Source organism: Stegostoma tigrinum, chromosome 25, assembly GCF_030684315.1.
Source record: "Stegostoma tigrinum isolate sSteTig4 chromosome 25, sSteTig4.hap1, whole genome shotgun sequence".
Taxonomy (NCBI): domain Eukaryota; kingdom Metazoa; phylum Chordata; class Chondrichthyes; order Orectolobiformes; family Stegostomatidae; genus Stegostoma; species Stegostoma tigrinum.
The window spans coordinates 51,975,290-51,994,742 of record NC_081378.1 but is presented as its reverse complement, the minus strand read 5'-3'; the positions used below and the strand labels follow the sequence as shown (position 1 = coordinate 51,994,742).

At 41.2% G+C, this 19,453-nt stretch overlaps 1 protein-coding gene across 1 annotated transcript in view; it reads right to left on the bottom strand.

Moving 5' to 3' along the window:
* The window catches only part of LOC125463059 (cilia- and flagella-associated protein 54-like), a 437,943-nt gene that overhangs the window by 274,813 nt on the left and 143,677 nt on the right, over positions 1 to 19,453 (bottom strand). The window contains exons 21-24 of the mRNA XM_048553715.2: positions 15,687 to 15,863; positions 8,011 to 8,103; positions 6,214 to 6,399; positions 1,586 to 1,725 (exon numbers count right to left, since the gene is read on the bottom strand). Of these exons, the coding sequence (XP_048409672.2) occupies positions 1,586 to 1,725; positions 6,214 to 6,399; positions 8,011 to 8,103; positions 15,687 to 15,863 (596 nt within the window). The remainder of the gene's footprint in view (positions 1 to 1,585; positions 1,726 to 6,213; positions 6,400 to 8,010; positions 8,104 to 15,686; positions 15,864 to 19,453) is intronic.

The following is a 19,453-nucleotide window of genomic DNA, read 5'->3' as shown; positions in this document are numbered from 1 at the left end:
ACGTTCCTGATGTGATGCTACTGGTGAAACTACTCAAGGTTAAGCAGAACACAATTTATCTAAACATTGTAGTTAAAATACAAATAAAGGTTTGAGGAATTAACTATTGGAAAACTTAACCAAATGATAAATACAGTGCCTATTGTTAATTAGCTGTTCCAATATAGTAACATCCCATAAATACACCCCTTGGCCAAAAGATAAATTCAGACACAGATTCTTTCATGCAGCTCTCCATTCCAGGAGGAAACAACATCAAGAGAACTTTCAGAGAATGTAACACCAAGAATCATTTACTGAAGCTTCCAACTTCTGGAGCCCCAAACAGCTTCTGACAAGTACAGCTGAAAAAACGTAGAAAACCTGCTCTGTGAGAACTGGCCACTCCCCTTCCAATGTTACAACTGTTTTTAAAAATGCCTAAAGGCCCCTAAATTGTTGATATAGGCTGTGTCCAGTAGTCAGTTTTCATCTCATCTCACCTCACCTCTGCCTTTACAACCACCCCTCAAAAGAACCCAGAAGAAAATAATCTTTTTAAAGTGACAGCATTATCGTACATTGAACTAAATATTAATGTCCAGAACATTAAGATGCATGGGATCCATGATAAGTCAGCAAATTGGGCACAAAAATTGTCTTACCGTAGGAGATAGAGGATGGTTGTGGAGGGATGGTTTTCTCACTGAAGGGTTTTTTTTAAGATTCGGCCCAACAAGTCCACACTGGCCCTCGAAGCATCACACCCGGACCCTACCCCCTAATAACCCACACAAGTGGCAACACAAGTGGCAACACAAGTGGATGAAGTGACAATGGAGGTATACGGCATATTTGCCTTCATTGGTCAGGACACTGAGTAAAAAAGTATGCAAGTCATGTTGCAGGTGTATAAGCCTTTAATTAGACCACATTTAGAGTAGTGCTGGCAGTTTTAGCCACCACACTGTAGGAAGGAAGTGGAGGCTTTAGAGTGGATGAAAAAGAAGTTTGCCAGCATGTTTCCTGAATTGGAGTATATTAACCAGAAGGGCAAGTTGGACAAACTTGGATTGATTACATTAGAGGCTGAGGAACGACATAATAGAAGTAATTAAATTACGAGAGGCAGGGATAGGGTAGATAGTTGGAGTCTTTCTCCCAGGGTAGAAATGTCAAGTACGAGGGAACATAGGTTTAAAGGTGAGAGAGAAAAAGTTTAAGGGAGATGTGTGAGGTAAGTTTGTTAAAGTGCCTGGAAACATTCCATTAGGAAATATGGTAGAAGCAGATATATTAGCAAAGTTTAAGAGGCATTTAGACAGACATATGAACAGGCAGAGAATAGAGGGATATGTACTATGTGCAGGCAGATTGAATTAGTTTAGAATGGCATCATGGTCAGCACAGACATGGTGGGCTGAAGGGCTTGTCCCTGTGAGGTACTATACCTTGTTCCAAACAATTGCCTTGATTCTACTGAATGGCTAAGCAGACTCAAATGGCCAAATGCTTATTCCTGCTCCTTCTTTCTATATTTCTATGTTAAAATAAATTGTATCTGGAGTTGGAGAAAAATCATTCACAGAATTTGTAATTACTGTACCTTTTCTGAGAGATGCACCAATCAGTTTTATCAGTAACAAGGTAATTATTTTGTTGTAAACATCCCTGTGTAACAAAGTGTTTCCACAGAATGGAGAAAGCTGCTTTAGACACTGGATAGTGCCCTAACTGATATGCAACCTAAAAACAAACATTAAATTAAAATTACAATTAAATTAAAATACAACATTCTGTAATGATTATGTGACAGAAAACAGCAACATTTTAAATAAAATTGTCAAGAGGTATTTAGATAAATTCATTAACTAAACCTAGTAAAGATTGCTGGCAGTGTGCATTTGTTTGTGGGTGTTAGGGTAGTTTTCTCTGTGAACATTCATAAGGCCAAGCAGGAGCAGCAGAGAGATGGGGACCGGAGAACTAACACTGTCTCACCTTCTCAAAATGGTTTTCACTAACATTGTTGCTGCCCATTTCTTCTTCATAACACATGCAAATGGTGGTAGGTGATGAGGTCCAGCAGGTTTTCCATCCTTCTTATTTCTACTATTTTTTTCCCAAGCAATGCCATGCAAAGAAGGCAATAGGAACAAGGAAGTGGCACTAACTGTTCTGACACATGTTGTTGGAGAATGTAAGCCTTCTCTTTCATCTATTCAATAGTACAACAGCACTGCCGGGTTTGCTCAGCAGGTCTGGCAGCATCTGTGGAGGAGAAAACAGAGTTAACATTTCAGGTCTGGTGACCCTTCCTCAGAACAGTTCTGAGAAAAGGTCACCAGGCCCGAAATGTTAACTCTGTTTTCTCCTCCACAGATGCTGCCAGACCCCAAGTTAAGGACAGTTAGAGTCTAGGCCCGAAACGTCAGCATTTGTGCTCCTAAGATGCTGCTTGACCTGCTGTATTCATCCAGCTCCACACTTAGTTATCTCGGATTCTCCAGCATCTGCAGTTCCCATTATCTCTGCTGCCAGACCTGCTGAGCTTTTCCAGCAACTTTGTTTTTGTTCCTGATTTACAGCATCCGCAGTTCTTTTGGTTTTTATTTAGCACTGCTGGATTTCCTCCTTTGCACTCACACATCGGCCTTTGGCAAGTAGAATGGCACTCAGAGCTTAACAAACATACTTTAAGAGGTCAAGGGAGAATATTAGTCAGATTTAGATGAATGCACAGGAATGAGTAGAAGAATAATACTGCCAGAACTCTACTCCAAAGAGAATTCCACTGCTTTATTCTTCCGGCACTCATTTTAATTTCCCTTTAATTGTGGTGAGGCTTCTTGATTTGTGATTTCATTGCAGTGCTCAATTATTATTGAACTAGTAACTCCTTTTACACTTCTCTTAATTTTCACCTGTTTTTCATCACTGTTCATTTATTTAACAGCACAGTTTCTCCTTTAGGTGCTATTTTTCTTTCATTATCACGTTGTCCCATTAGCTGTTACTTTTGTTATCATAGTACTAACTTACATACAGAGTTTCAACTTTAATCTTTACTTTTGACACAAATTAACAAGATGAGGGAATTTTGTTTCATTTCAGATGCATTGTTGGAACACCACCCCAGAAGTTGGTGGAGAACTTCAAGTCAGAGATAGGTATATTGTTGTGAGGTCAGGAAATCAAAAGTTATCAGTGGTAGATGGGAATGTGGAATCCAAAATACAAACAGATCATCCCTATGGAATATGTGCATGGGCACTCAACGAGCTTGCACAACCCTGCTAGGAAGTGATTCATCACCAGTAAGTGAGTGGGAACCTTACTGGTGCCCTGCAAGTGTTAGAAAATCATCAGCACATAGAACATAGAACATAGAACAGTACAGCACAGAACAGGACCTTCAGCCCACAATGTTGTGCCGACCATTGATCCTCATGTATGCACCCTCAAATTTCTGTGACCATATACATGTCCAGCAGTCTCTTAAATGACCCCAATGACCTTGCTTCCACAACTGCTGCTGGCAACGCATTCCATGCTCTCACAACTCTCTGCGTAAAGAACCTGCCTCTGACATCCCCTCTATACTTTCCACCAACCAGCTTAAAACTATGACCCCTCGTGCTAGCCATTTCTGCCCTGGGAAATAGTCTCTGGCTATCAACTCTATCTATGCCTCTCATTATCTTGTATACCTCAATTAGGTCCCCTCTCCTCCTCCTTTTCTCCAATGAAAAGAGACCAAGCTCAGTCAACCTCTCTTCATAAGATAAGCCCTCCAGTCCAGGCAGCATCCTGGTAAACCTCCTCTGAACCCTCTCCAAAGCATCCACATCTTTCCTATAATAGGGCGCCCAGAACTGGACGCAGTATTCCAAGTGCAGTCTAACCAAAGTTTTATAGAGCTGCAACAAGATCTCACGACTCTTAAACTCAATCCCCCTGTTAATGAAAGCCAAAACACCATATGCTTTCTTAACAACCCTGTCCACTTGGGTGGCCATTTTAAGGGATCTATGTATCTGCACACCAAGATCCCTCTGTTCCTCCACGCTGCCAAGAATCCTATCCTTAATCCTGTACTCAGCTTTCAAATTCGACCTTCCAAAATGCATCACCTCGCATTTATCCAGGTTGAACTCCATCTGCCACCTCTCAGCCCATCTCTGCATCCTGTCAATGTCCCGCTGCAGCCTACAACAGCCCTCTACACTGTCAACGACACCTCCGACCTTTGTGTCGTCTGCAAACTTGCTGACCCATCCTTCAATTCCCTCGTCCAAGTCATTAATAAAAATTACAAACAGTAGAGGCCCAAGGACAGAGCCCTGTGGAACTCCACTCACCACTGACTTCCAGGCAGAATATTTTCCTTCTACTACCACTCGCTGTCTTCTGTTGGCCAGCCAATTCTGTATCCAAGCAGCTAAGTTCCCCTGTATCCCATTCCTCCTGACCTTCTGAATGAGCCTACCATGGGGAACCTTATCAAATGCCTTACTGAAGTCCATATACACTACATCCACAGCTCGACCCTCATCAACCTTTCTAGTCACATGTTGGGTGTGAGCTCTTTACTCCACATCTTGTGTGAGGTAGGCATAACTGTGGAACATGGCTGTACAATGGCAGACTTAGAATGATCATTCTGCCCATGATTGGTACAGTCTGCCCAGATGTAACGCAAGGGCCTCCTATGCTCTTAAAGGGGAAGAGGACCTCCTTTCCGGCCAAGACTACCTGGAGTAGAGCCTCGACTGAAGCATCATTAAAAGGAGGAGGCAGTTCTTGATGCTTGGTAGGCATCTGTAGAATAAAGTGGGAACAATAGCTGCTGTTTGTTCTGGAGTTCCTACCTTGCACCAAATGATGGGATGCCTGGGTAGCCTTAAAAGTATGGTTCCAGAACAAACAACCCTGGTAGGTGCCAGCAGGGACAAGCACCTCAGTTCTACATTTATTTAATGATTTGCCATTAATTTGCCTCAGAACTCACTTGTACGCGAAATAAGCTGACTAGTAGATATTCACTACAGAAACCTCACTATGGGCTTAGGCCATGATGGATGCGATGCCATCTAAGGCATCCAATACCATATTTTAACTCTGAAATAGAAAATTCCATCCTATCTGTTCATTTCAGTTTTGAGAGGTAGTTGGTGAGGGTTTGGGGTGGAGTGTTTAGTTGAGTGCTCTGGATCTGAAAGCTAATAATTTGATTCCAAATCAGAGTTCCTATTTCCAATCCAGTTCAGCTGAAAAATTACCAACTGACTATTTTGTTCAGTTTTTCAAGTGAAGTCTGAGCGAGGAGCTTTCCACGCCACGAATGCATGAAGCCCAGTAGCCTCCTTGACAACTTTTGAGAGAAACTAAACATGAGGGCAGCGTGCCAGCTAGGTGGGGGACTAGGATGGCAGATTGATAAAAGTTGCTAGGTGGGAAAGAAGATAGGGTGCAAGGTGGGTGAGCAGTCAGATGGCAGGTGAGTGAGGTGTAAGGATAGCAAGAGGTTGAAGGATACAAGTACCAAGTGTTTGAGTTTTAAGGGAGATGGATGGGTGAGGAGTACAGATGCCAGCTGTTTGAAGCCTATGAAAGGGTTGTGGGGAGGAAAAATTGGGAGTTAATGGAGCAGAGGCGGCTCAGGTATAAAATAAAGGAAGGGGGTCAGGTGAGGTGGGAAGGAGTGGGATGTTAGATCAGTAGCATCAACGAGAAGTCAGGAAGGTCACTGAAGGTCATTTACAGGCCATAGGGCATGGGGTGGATGAGACTTCAGTAGGAAGTTAAGGGGTGCAATACAAATTGGCAGAGGCATTCAATCTGGGAGAAAAAGTGATGGTCAGAATCCTTTGACTTCTGTGAGTCAACTTGAGTGCTGGGGACTACTTGGAAGGTTGGTAATTGTCTTTTGGAAGTTTCAACTTTCCAGGCAATTCTCACAGAGCCAGCTGCATCGGGATTTCCACAGGATCTCAATCTGTAAGTCCAGCCTACACTGCTACAACTGCAATTCTTTTGGAAAATTTGGGACAATGTTGCAATAGCTGTGGCCATTATGAAATCATTCTGCTTTAGGACGACTGTGATTTAAGTCAGCAGACCATTTTACACTTCAAAAGGAGATACAAACAGGAGTAGATGCAAAATGGGTTCTAAATCACTAGTAAACACTAAAACATAATTCACAATTGACTGGCTAGAAAATAGTCATACCTGACAAAGGTAGGTCCATGCTGTAAGGATAGGAAGAGAATAATATGCTAGGATTGGCTTTGTCGTTTTCCCAATTCCATTTCCAATTATTGTTCCATCTTTTGAATAAGCAGCAACTGCAAAGATGTACTTTTCATTAGGTTCAAGGCCTGTTACTTCCAGTAAACACTCTGCAAATGCTGGTACCTTCAATGAGAAGAAAAATCATAACTTAAATTTGAGTCCATCAGTGAGACATAACACCAAGATACTTTCCTTTGCAGATAGAGTTTATTCATTAACTATTCAGTCTTACAGCTCTTTCCATTCCCTGTTGCAGGAGTGCCCTATATGTTTGGGCTCAGATTGTTGATAGCTCCCACCTACTTCCTCTTAATCTAAGAGAAGGCTGTAAGGCATTAAGGAAGGCATGTTACTTTAAGGAAGGTGTGGAATCCACAAACCCATCTCTGCTAAGAAGACTTCCACTCACTCTACTTTCATGTTGAAGTGAGTGCAATATAGAGGCAAGTTAAAAGGCCCACTTATTTATTGGATCATCTGTCTGGTTGTAAATCATGACTACCAAGCCCGCATCTTTCCCCCAGTCATACCCACATCCACTCCCATACCCAATACCCTTCCATATCCTTCTCTTCATTTATCTGCTACATCCCCAATATCTTCACGCCACTTCGCTACATCCAAACCCACTCTCCCAGTATTCACAATGTACAGAACCAATGAGCCAGCAGTAAATATGGTATTTCATTAAAATGATCCTGAAATGAATAAAAGAAGGACTTAAAATAATACTTTGCAAAGTGCTCAGTTTACAAGAAATTAAAAGTGTGAAACAACCAGAGTCATTCGTAATAGAAATTTCAATAACTTTTTATATATTTCAGACCACTTCGCCTTGTTTCACTAAACACATAGCCAATAAAATACCACATCAAAGAAACATTAAGTTATCACAATGTAGTAGAGATATCAAACTACTTTTGAGTGTGTAAACATATCCTGCTGAACTACACGAATTAGTCATTCTTGGAATTCAGTCAAGCATACATAATGAAGCCATCTAGGGGAAAAAATTCAGATGTTTGCTTCTGTTGATATAGTTGCCAGATGACTTCATAACAAATGCTTGACTGAGCTCCAAGAACGACACTGAGCTCAGCAGGCAATATTTACACAGCTTGAAGGGAAGTGAACAATTTGCTTTATTGATATATAATTAGTCATTAGCAATTCAATCTTATTTTGATGTAGCTTTTCAACTGACTATCTTTTAGCTGCACAAGTTATGAGGTTTAAACTGGATGAAATCTATTTGATTTTAATACTATGATTGATTGACAGCTTTATGAGAAGTTTTGGAGGCAATTTATTTCAATGGGAATGCTGAAGGCACTTTTTTATTGCTGACTTGGGATGAGAAATTCCCTAGGGGTTATGGCTCCTCTGAGAGGCCATACTTACTAAGAAGCCTAACTTAAGAAAGCTGAGGCATGCAGGGAAGGGGTGAAATACCCACTCCCCACAACAGAACCACTGATAGCAGACAGCTGCATGTGACCTAATTATGCCTACCAATACAAATTGCTGGAAATAGGGTTGGAGCAGGAATCCTAGAATCTAGGTTTTGATTGACATTTTTAAGGACACCTGCTTGCTGACAGTCTGAGCCAAAATGTAACACTAGAAAAGCCCCATTAAAAACTATTAAATAGAAATTGTTTGACACAAAATATCATGATATGATCAGTAACTGTCATTCAACTATTGGAAAAGAAATGGGTTTTCTTTCTGTACCTCTTGTCCTGTACCCTGAAGGTAAGAATCCTTGAGACGCACTTTCAGAATGCTTCCTGTTGCAGTACGGCCAAATATGCGATACCAATAAACCTTAACAAAGATAGAGGAAAGGTTCTCAGTATGATTTCAATAATTGAAAATATAAATATACAAGAACTATATAAGTTATGCCTACAAACCTTTAAAGTTGTAGTACATGTGTAACCTTGTATATGTACTATAATACATTTCACAGAATCACAGGATTGTTATGGCGCAGAAGGCGGCCATTTGGTGCATCATGTCTGCGCTGGGTCTGTTACCTAGTGCCAATTTCCTGCCTTTTTTAGACAAAGAATGTGGTGACCAAGGTAATCGGATACATTTTCCAGTTTCCTTCTATGTGCGAAGACTGATGAGTGAGATTTAAAAATGACAGGTAGGACCAGATTTCCAGGATTCCCACCTCCATTCCTAACCTGTGGTATTTTCACAAGTATGGAATAAGGGAGTGAGCCTGCATGCAACATTCATATTCTTTGTGGTTCTATTGATGGGATGGGTATGTTAAGACCCTCTCTCCTTCATGGAGTCGGGCTGATTTTTTGATAGATGAGGTTCATGATGTGCTAGTGGAGTCATGAATCACAGGCCAACCCTGGTGTGGAGTTGGTAACCTCTTGATGGGCAAGTTCAGAAAACATTGACAATCTGAGCTGGCATCATGAAATTATTTACTTTAAGTTAAATATGTTTTTAATAGTTATTATTGACAGAGCTTACATTAAAAAATCAAAGTTTCTATTAAATTGACCAGCATTGAGAAACTGCAAATGTGTTCAGAAGGATCAGGGTACATCATCCAATGATTAAAGTCCTTTTCTGCAATGAGCAATATTGATGCTAGGATCTGATTATAAATCTTCCCATGTCTCAGAGGAAGGTGGAGGTACAATGGTACTGTCACTTTACCCGTAATCCACAGCCCAGGCTAACGATTAGGGTCAGGAGTTCAAATCCTATCTTTGCAGCTGGTGGAATTTCAATTTAATTAATAAAAAAAGACAACTGAAAGATAGAAATGGTGGCCATTAACTTTTCATCTGAACGCATCTGCTTTATAATCATCTGTTAGGAAGGAAACCGCTCAACCTTACCTAGTTTGACCTACATATGACTTGAGATCAACAACAATATGGTTGACCCTTAATATTCCACTGAAATGGCCTAGAAGGCCAGTAAATTCATGGGCAATTACGTATAGGCAACAAATCGTGAACTTGCTGTCATTGAGACATACAGCATGGAAACAAACCCTTCCATCCAATTTATCAATGCCAACCAAATATTCTAATTTAATCCAGTCCATTTATGAGCGACTGGTCAATATCCCTCTAACCCTCCTTATACATATACCCATCCAGATGCCTTTTAAATATTGTAATTGTACCAGCTAATACCACTTCCTCCGGAAGCTCATTCCATACAGGCACCACCCTCTTCATGAAAACGTTACCTCTTAGGTCCCTTTTAAATCTTTCCCCTCTCACCTTAAACCTATGTCCTCTAGTTTTGGACTCCCCTACCTGAGGGAAATGACCTTGGCTATTCAGCCTTTTCATGTCCCTCATAATAATTTTCTATATTTCTATATGGTCACCCCTCCAAAACTTCAGGGAAAATAGCCCCAGCCTATTCAGCCTCTCCCTGTAGCTCAAATCCTTCAATTCTAGCAACATCCTTGTAAATTTTTTTAAGCCTTTCAGATTTCACAACATCCTTCATATAGCAGCAAGACCATACTGAATGCCACAGCATGGCCATCCAACTCCTATACTCAATGTGTTGACCAAAAAAAAACATATCAAATGCCTTCTTCACCACCCTGTCTGCCTGCGACTCCAGCGAAAAAGAATAAATTAAACTAATTAAATTTACATTCCAGCAACTGCTGTGTTCCTGAGCAATTGGGCTGAAACTTGTGAGAAATTGAAAGCATCAGTTTCGTGAGTTTTATGGAAGGTTCTCTCCGCATGTTCTAGTGAGTTTACTCATGCAAACGTCCCAAACGTACCAACCTATATAGCTCACCTGTCCTTATTAGCACATTCTCTCTTGCAACTTTCTACATCACTTCTACTCTTCCCAAGACCCTATCATTGCCCAGCACCTTATCATTGTCCACAATCACATGCAGAGAAGGAATCAAGTGACTCCAAAGAGCCACCTTTATTCACCAACACCAAAAGTGAACAGAAATTAAATAACAGAAACTTTATTTGTCTCTTAGAACAGAAAATTGAGCACCAAATATTTCACAGTGAATAATCATTGCACCACTCGAACCACATGCCAATTAAGCCCTGTCTGGCTTATAGCTCCCAATGCTTTGCATTCTATTGTGCATAAAGTGATATTCTTCCTGCTCAATCTTCTCATCCTCTTCTTCAGCAGACTGCTGTGGCTCTCCCAGCTTGTCTGCATCCATTACTTGTCTCCTCTTTGTCTGTTTCAGACCTGCAGAGCACAACATGTTAGGATTATGTGGCACAGTGTCTGCAGTATTTTGTGAGGCCCATCCAGGTGATCCAAGCATTAGAATCTAATCTTCAAGAGACCTATTGTCTTTTCCAGGGTGCTCTGGTTAAAGAGTGGAGAGTATTGTAACTCCTTGTCACCTCATTCAACGGGTTGTATAATCGATTCATCAGCCATGGTCACAGAAGGTAGATCTTGACGGTAACCAGCCTTGTAAGGCACCTAGCCCCTCAAACACAGCAGGAACATGACAATTCACAAGAATATCGTCCTCGGGGCAGCACTCAAGGTACTTTGTGCAAAGTTATAAGAAACATGTACTATGATTACAGATTACTTGTACATTGATGGAATGGAAACCCTTCCTCTTGATCAACTTGTGTTCTAATCTGGTCCTCTCAATGAGATGTGTGTGCAGACTATGCACCTGCAGGAAGCCAATTACGTTGCAAATTCTACCTCTCAGCCACAGCACTGGCCTTGTCATGGGAAATGAGATAAAACAATGTAATCTATCATAAATGGTATTGGTAAGAGCCTTGATACATTCATGAGTGAATGATCGGGAGATCCTACACAAGTCCCCATTGGCTGCTTGGGAGAAGCCAGTTGCATAAACGTTCAATGCAGCTGTCATCTTGCTTGACACTGGGATAGGACGGCCACCCAGACCTCCAGGATGCGTGTCTGCTTTAGCAGTTCTGCGCTAGACAGGCACTTCTGCAGCAGTAAATCTGATTCCAGGATGGTTGTTGTGTCCTGGGCACCAGGGTTGAGGTATCCTGGAACAGCTTCAGAGCATTCAGAAGGACGAAGGTGAACAGCCAAAAGTCATGGTTCACGTTAGGACCAATGACAATGACGTGGGACAAAGGAGAAATGAGGTCCTGCAAGCTGACTTTACAGAGAGTAAGAAAGGAAACAGAAAAGAACTTTGAAGGTAATAACATCCAGACTGCATCCTGCACTATGCAGTACCTACTACGGGAATAGAAGCATCGAACAGATATGTGGTTTAAGGGAGGGTGTTCAAGCGATGGGTGGGGAGAGGAGGGGGGTGGAGTGGGTGCTTTACGTTCAATAGTAAGAGGCACAGACAGGCTGTTCCGTGGACACGAATGAGATAAGAGGATGGTATAATGCCCCTCGGTGCCAGAGCCCGTGGCATCTCAGATCGTGTCTTCAAGATCCTTAAGGGGAAGGGTGAGCAACCAGCAGTCATGGTACACATCGGTACCAATGACATAGGTAGGAAAAGGATTAAGAATGTGAAAAACGAATACAGGGAGTTAGGTTGAAAGCTGAAGTCCAGGACAAACAGGGTAGCTATCTTCTGGATTACTACCAGTGCCATATGATAAAGAGGTAAGAAATAGGGAGAGAGTGCAGATAAACATGTGGCTTCGGGGCTGGTGTAGGAGGGGGGGGCTTCCATTATGTGGATAATTAGAGCACATTCTGGGGAAGGTGGGACCTGTACAGGAAGGACGGTTTGCATCTGAAACAGAAGGGCACAAATATCCTGGGAGGGAGGTTTGCTTGAGCTGTACGGGATGGTTTAAACTACATTGGCAGGGGGTGGGGAACCGGATTTATAATTCAGAGGATGAGGTATTCAGCCTTCCAATGGACACAACAGGGAGTGAGGTTGTTAATAAAGAAATGTGGATGATGGAGCGTAATTGTGGACTCAGAGATGGTTTGAGGTGTGTATACTTCAATGCTAGAAATATCAGAAATAAGGCGGATGAACTTAGAGCATGGGTCAGCACTTGGAACTACGATGTTGTGGCCATTACAGAAACTTCGGTAACTCAGGGACAGGAATGGTTGTTGGAAGTTCTGGGATTTAGATGCTTTAAAAGAAATAGGAAGGGTGGTAAAAGAGGTTGGGGATTGGCATTGCTAGTCAGGGCTAGTATAGCAGATACTGAAAGGCGGTTTGAGAATGATATGTCTACAGAGTCAGTTTGGGTTGAGGTCCAGGACAAGAAAGGGGCAGTCACTTTGTTGGGGGCTTTTTTTTAAACAGACCCCCTAATAGTTGCAGAGAAGTGGAGGAGCAGATTGGGAGGCAGATACTGGAAAGGTGCAGAAGTCACAGGGTTGTAGTCATGGGTGATTTCAACTTTCCAATTATTGATTGGAAACATTTTAGTTCTAATTGTTTAGATGGAGTGGATTTTGTCCAATGCATTCTGGAAGGATTCCTGACACAGTATGTAGATAGACCAACAAGAGAAGGGGCCACTTTGGATTAGGTGCTTGGCTATGAACCGGGCCAAGTGTTAGACTTGTTGGTAGAGAGTATTTTGGCAGTAGCGATCATAACTCTGTTACTTTTACAATAGTCATGGAAAAGGATAGGTACATACAGCAGGGTAAGGTTTATAATTGGAGGAAGTATAATTACAATTCTGTTAAGCAAGAACTGGGTAACATAAAGTGGGAACAGATGTTGTCAGGGAGGAGAACTATTGAAATGGGGAGATTGTTTAAGGAATGCATACTGTGTGTGCTCGATATGTTTGTCCCTAGCAGGCAGGGAAGATGCGGTCAAGTGAGGGAGCCTTGGTTCTCAAGACAGATCGAACGACTGGTTAAGAGGAAGAAGGATGCTTATGTAAGGTTTAGGATACAAGGATCAGAAAAGGCTCTAGAGGGATACAAGTTATCCGGGAAGGAGTTGAAGAAAGGGCTTAGGAGAGTTATAAGGGGCCATGAGAAAACCTTGGTAGATAGATCAAGGAAAACTACAAGGCTTTTTATACGTACGTGAGGAATAAGAGAATGACTAGAGATAGGGTAGGGCCGATCAAGGATCATAAAGGGAATTTGTGCACAGAGCCTAAAGAGAAAGGAGGTCCTTAATGAATACTTTTCTTCAGTATTCACAACTCAGAGGGACCGAGTTGTAGAGGGGGACAGTGTGAAACAGGCTGGTAGGCAAGAGGAGGTCGATGTTAGTAAGGAAGATGTGCTAGGAATTTTGAGGAAGTTGAAGATAGATAAGTCCCCCAGGCCTGATGGAATTTATCCAAGGATTCTATGGGAAGCGAGGGAAAAGATTGCAGGGCCTGTGGCGATGATTTTTTTTGTCCCCACTGTCCGGGGGTATAGTGTTGGAAGATTGGAGAGAAGCAAACGTCATTCCCTTGTTCAAAAAAGGTAATAAGGATAACCCCGGGGAATCACAGGCTAGTTAGTTTTATTTCAGTGGTGGGCAAATTATTGGGAAGGGCTCTGACAGATAGGATTTATGATCACTTAGAAAGACACAGTTTGATTTGTGATAGTCAGCATGGATTTGTGAGGGGTAAATCATGCCTCACAAACCTTAGTGAATTCTTTGAAAACACATGGATAAAAGCAGAGCTGTGGATGTGATATACATGGATTTAGATAAGGCGTCTGATAAGGTTCCCCATGGTAGGTTCATGCAGAAGGTAAGGAAGCATGGGATAGGGGGAAATATGGCAGATTGGATTCAGAACTGGCTGATCCTTAGAAGACAAAGGGTGGTAGTAGATGGAAAATATTCGTTATGGTGCTCAGTTACAAGCGGTGTACCACAAGGATCTATTCTGGGTCCTCTTCTATTGTGATTTTTGTAAATGATTTGGATGAAGGAGTGGAAGGGTGGATTAGTAAGTTCGCAGACAATGAAGGTGAGTAGAGCTATGGGCATTGTGGAAGGCTGTTCTATGTTGCAAAGGGACAACAATAGGATGCAGAGCTGGGCTAAGAACTGGCAGATGGAGTTTAACCCCAAAAGTGTGCGGTGATTCATTTGGAAGGAAAAACTTGAAAGCAGGATTAACGGAAAGATTCATGGTAGTGTGGAGGAGCAGAGGGATCTTGGGGTTCATGTTCACAATTCTCTGAAAGCTGCCACCCAGATGGATAGGTTTATTAAGAAGACATATGGTGTGTTAGCTTTCATTAATAGAGGGATTGAGTTCAAGAGCCATGAAGTTATGCTCTAGCTGTACAAAACCCAGGTTCAGCCACATCTAGAGTATTGTGTCCAGTTCTTTCCACACTGGAAAGCTGTGGAAGCGTTGGGAAAGGTGCAGAGGAGATTTACCAGGATGTTGTCTGGAATGGAGGGACGGCCTTACGGGGAAAGTTTGAGAGAGCTAGGGTTTTCTCTTTAGAATGATGAAGGATGAGTGGTGACTTGATAGAGGTGTACAAAATAATCAGAGTTGACAGCCAGACACCCTTTCCCTTAGGTGGAGGTAGCTGTTATGAGGGGGCATAGTTTTAAAGTGAGTGGAGGCGTCAGAGGTAGGTTCTCTACTGAAGAGATTGGTCAGGTCGTGGAACGCGTTGCCGGAGAGGGTAGTGGAGTCGGTCTCATTAGGGCTATGAGATAGGCATATGGAATGTAGTATAATGAAGGGATGGACGTTAGACAGACCTCAGGACTAGGGTAAAAGTTCGGCACAACATTGTGGACCAAAGGTCCTGTATTGTGCCGTACTGTTCTATGTTCTAAACGCAGGCAGTAATCCAGTTGCGGCCTAACCCAGTGTTTTATGCAGTTCCAGCATAACTTCCCTGCTCCTGCATTCTAAGATTCAATTAATAAAAGCAATGCCTCCTTAATCACCTTATTATGCCACACTGCTGACTTCAGAGAGCTGCAGTGGCATGCTGGAATCACCAGGTATCCACTCTGACTTTCATTTCGGGAATTCTTGCCCTCTAGCTTCGATCTGGTGATGGGAGAATGGGAGCCTGCATCTTAATGAGGTGAGCTTAGTCATAACAAGGTTGCTAATGAGCAATAGTACCTGTTCACAGGCCTCCCACCACTCACTTGCAATAATCTCATCTCAAGGTTCCAGGACTTGGCTGGCAAATGTGACTTTTTGGGCTTAATGTCGAGAAGATTCTCACATGACATGTCATTCGATTTTCCTAAATTTCTTCCCATGGCCCATGTCAATGGGGGGACGGGAAGATTTTGCCATTATTCATTGCTAACATTTCTACTATTTTACTGTTTGCCAAATTGTTGAACAAACTATTACTAGTACTTCAACAAAAATATAAAATATTATGTCATAACCATTACCAACACAACAATGTCCATTATTGCACTGCCGATGACAATGTTCAACAGTTTATAACTATAAAAGTTTGTCAACCTCTTTAGAAGAAGGAAAATGAGCTGGCTTGAATATCACAGAATTATGCGTTCTGGATAGCAAGATAGGGGCTGGTACAACATCAAGTTCTTCATTATCAGTTAATGTTGGTTTTCTTCTTAACGAATATAGGATCTCTTCCTCAGTTTCGACCTTCTGTAGCAGTGTTGCAGCTTTCTAAAAAACATATTTTCTTCAGTGAGTTTTCTTTATCAGTAACAATTTCAAAATGTAACTAATTACAAACATAACTGTTGTATTTACAGAAATGGTCATAGCACAACAGCAATTTTAAAGCATTTATGTTTAAATGATTGCCTTAAATTAACTAGTACAGTTGATACTGAAGCTACAATATATTAATGGCTCTTTTAGGGAATTTCTGCCAAAACAACTACAGAGGATCAGGAGGAAATACAAACATATGAAATAAGAGTAGATGTAAGCCATTTGGTGCCTTATCCCTGCTTTTTCAATGAGATCACGGTTGATCTGTTTGTGCTTTGTATTCCAGATTCCATTTATCTCCAATAACTCTTGATTCCATTGCCCAAAAAAGAATTTATCCACTTTGGTCTTAAAGGTATTCAATGACCCCACTTCCATAATTTTCCTAGATAAAGTTCCAAATAGTGTACCCTAAGTATAGACTGACCAATAAGTGGGAACATCCTCTTGCTATCCATCGTGTGAAGTGTATAAGATTATGAATAGTCTTTAATCAATCACCCCACCCTAGCTCATTTAAACTCCAGTGGAAACAAGCCCACCCTGTCCAACCTATTATCATAAGACAATGCACTCGACCATATCGAAGCACAATATTGGAATTTTCAGCAAATTTTTGAGAGACTTATGGTGAAATGCGGGTGGGTGGGTGTGGTGGGGTTTTTTTACATTCATTTGTGGGATGTGGATGTCACTGGCTGGCCAGCATTTCTTGCCTATCCCTAGTTGCCCCTGAGAAGATGGTGGTGAGTTGCCTTTTGAACCACTGCAGTCCTCCTGCTGTGGATTTACCCACAATGCTATTAGGGAGGGAATTCCAGGATCCTGGTGCTTTACGAGCAAATGTTCTAGATGCTATGATCGCGCTATTCAACCCACTTGTCCATCATTAAATCATGCGAGCTTGGCAGCATCATCAGCACTTCTTTTCCGAAAGAATAAAAATTTGAGGAAACATCACATATTGTACTTCCAATTCACCACAAACCCTTTGTAACAATTGATCAGCATATATATATATATTCACTAATATAACATTATTCACATAACTACTTATAGTTCTATCTATAAAATAGTAATAAATGAGAAATTAACAATGCACAAAATATACTAATACATAAACACAAACTTAGTCAATGATGTTATTCCTACTATACACAATAATATTATTGCAAATATAAATGGCCACCGCAATATGCATCAGACATTGTGAAAAATACATTTCCGCCCGGGTGAAGCAGAAAAACTGGACGACTTGCACAGAAAACAGTAGAATCAGCATGCAATACACAAAACTAAGTAATCCCACAACTGATGGATCCTCTCTACATTCTGAAATTCAGCTGCATCTAGCTGTTAACAATAGTGGACAATTAGATAACTGCTGAATAGGGGAGGCTTCGCAAATACCCCCATCATCGATTTTAGGGAAACTCAGCACAAATATTTTCAACCACTTTCAGCCAGAAGTGTGGAGCAGATGATCTATCTTGGCCTCCTCCTGAAATTCTAAGCATTACTGATGCTTAAATTTAGCCAGTCCAATTCATTCCACATGATATCAAGAAACTGCACAAGGCACTGCATGTTGTAAAGGCTACGGGCCCTGACAACAATCTGGTAATAGTATTGAAGACCTGTATTTTAAAGTTAGGTGCACCCTTAGCTCAGTATTCCAGTACAGTTGCTACACTAGCATCTACCTAGGAAATTTTCCATAATTGTTGGAATATTGGCATCCCTTAAAAAACTGCATTTTCCGACTAGTTACTGTGTAGCATGGAACTTCATTTAACAGCTACTATAGCAGGAATTAACTTCCCACAATTCTAGCTTTGGAAAACAAAAGGGAAGAATTACAAGAAAAAGAGATCACAATGTACAATGAATTAGATTCAATGGCTTATCTAGAGCCAAATGCACCCAGGTATCAGTACATTGAATAAGAAAATCTTCTCATTTTCGAAAACAAAGGACTGAAAACTAACCTTCAAATGTAGGTGAGCAAAAGGAAAATGTTCATCTGATGTCATGAGTGGTTGTTACATGATCATTGGCCAAAAGAGTTCAGGCAATTAAGTGACACATAAATAACAACAAGAAGTGCTGGGGAAAGAGGCAGCTCTTTTTGGGGTGCTCTCATTACGCAGAGCTTGTAGGCAGCAGTTCTCATCAGGCAGTCCCCAGACAGCAGTCCACATCAAGAAGACCTCATCAGGCAGACGGAACATAGAAAGAGATGAACAAGAGTAGGCCACAATGTACTGTATATCAGCTCCTCATTCAATAAAATCATGGCTGATCCATGGCCTAACTCCATAAATCTGCCTTTGGTCGATATTCTTTAGTACCTTTGCTTAACAAAAAATTATTTATCTCGGATTTAGAACTAATAACTAATCAAGAATCCACTGCTGTTTGGAAGAGAATTCCAAGTACCTACCACCCTTTGTGTATATAAGTGCATCCTGGCATCTCTTCTGAACAGTCTGAGAATTAGGACTAGACCATGTCCCTTAGTTCAAGAATCCCCAAACAGTAGAAATAGTTCATTTCTATCTACCTTATTTTTACCTGTTAATATCTTAGAGACTTGCATCAGATCACCCACTTAATCTCCTAAATTCAAGAGAAAACAGCTCTAATTTGTATAATCTCTCCTCATAAATTAACTCCTGAAGTCCAGGTATCATTCTTGTAAACCTACATTGTACTTCCTCCAAGGCCAATACATCCTTCCGAAGGTTTGGTGCTCAATCTGCTCATAGTATTCCAAGTGGGGTCTAACTAGGGCTTTGTATAACTGCAGTCTAACTTCTGGATCATTATACTCCAGTCCTTGAGAAATAAAGGCCAACATTCCATGAGCTTTCTTGATTATTTTACGCATCTGCTCATGACATTTTAAAGATCTACACATCTGTACCCTCAAGTCTTGTTGAGCATCCACTGTACTTAACTTCATACTATCTAGAAAGTAATTGACCTATCCTTTTTTGGGTCCAAAAGGGATATCATCACACTTACTTACATTGAACTCCACCTGCCACAGTTTTGCCCAATCAATCACTTAGTCTATCAATATCCTTTGTAATTTTATATGATCATCCATATTGCAGACAATGTGGCCTAACTTTGTGTCATCAGAAAGTTTGGATGTATGACAGATTCTTGTGAGATACCACTGGTCATATCCTAACAATTTTATTACTTACCTATTATCCCTATTTTCTATCAACTGCCACTCATCCAATTTCTGAGCCATGTCAGTAATTTTCCCTCAACTCCATGATCTTCCACCATAGTTAACAGTCTCTTATGTGGGATTTCATCAAATGCCTTCTGGAAGACCACATAAACAACATCCATAGATGTTCACCTGTCTATCACCGCAGTCACTTCAAGCAAATATTCTATAAAATTTGTCAGGCATAACCTATCTGTCATGAATCCATGATGGTTTTCCATGATTAACTGAAAATTTGAAATGTTCAATGGAAGATGGATGAGAAGCATAGGAGAATACCCAGTGAAGAGTT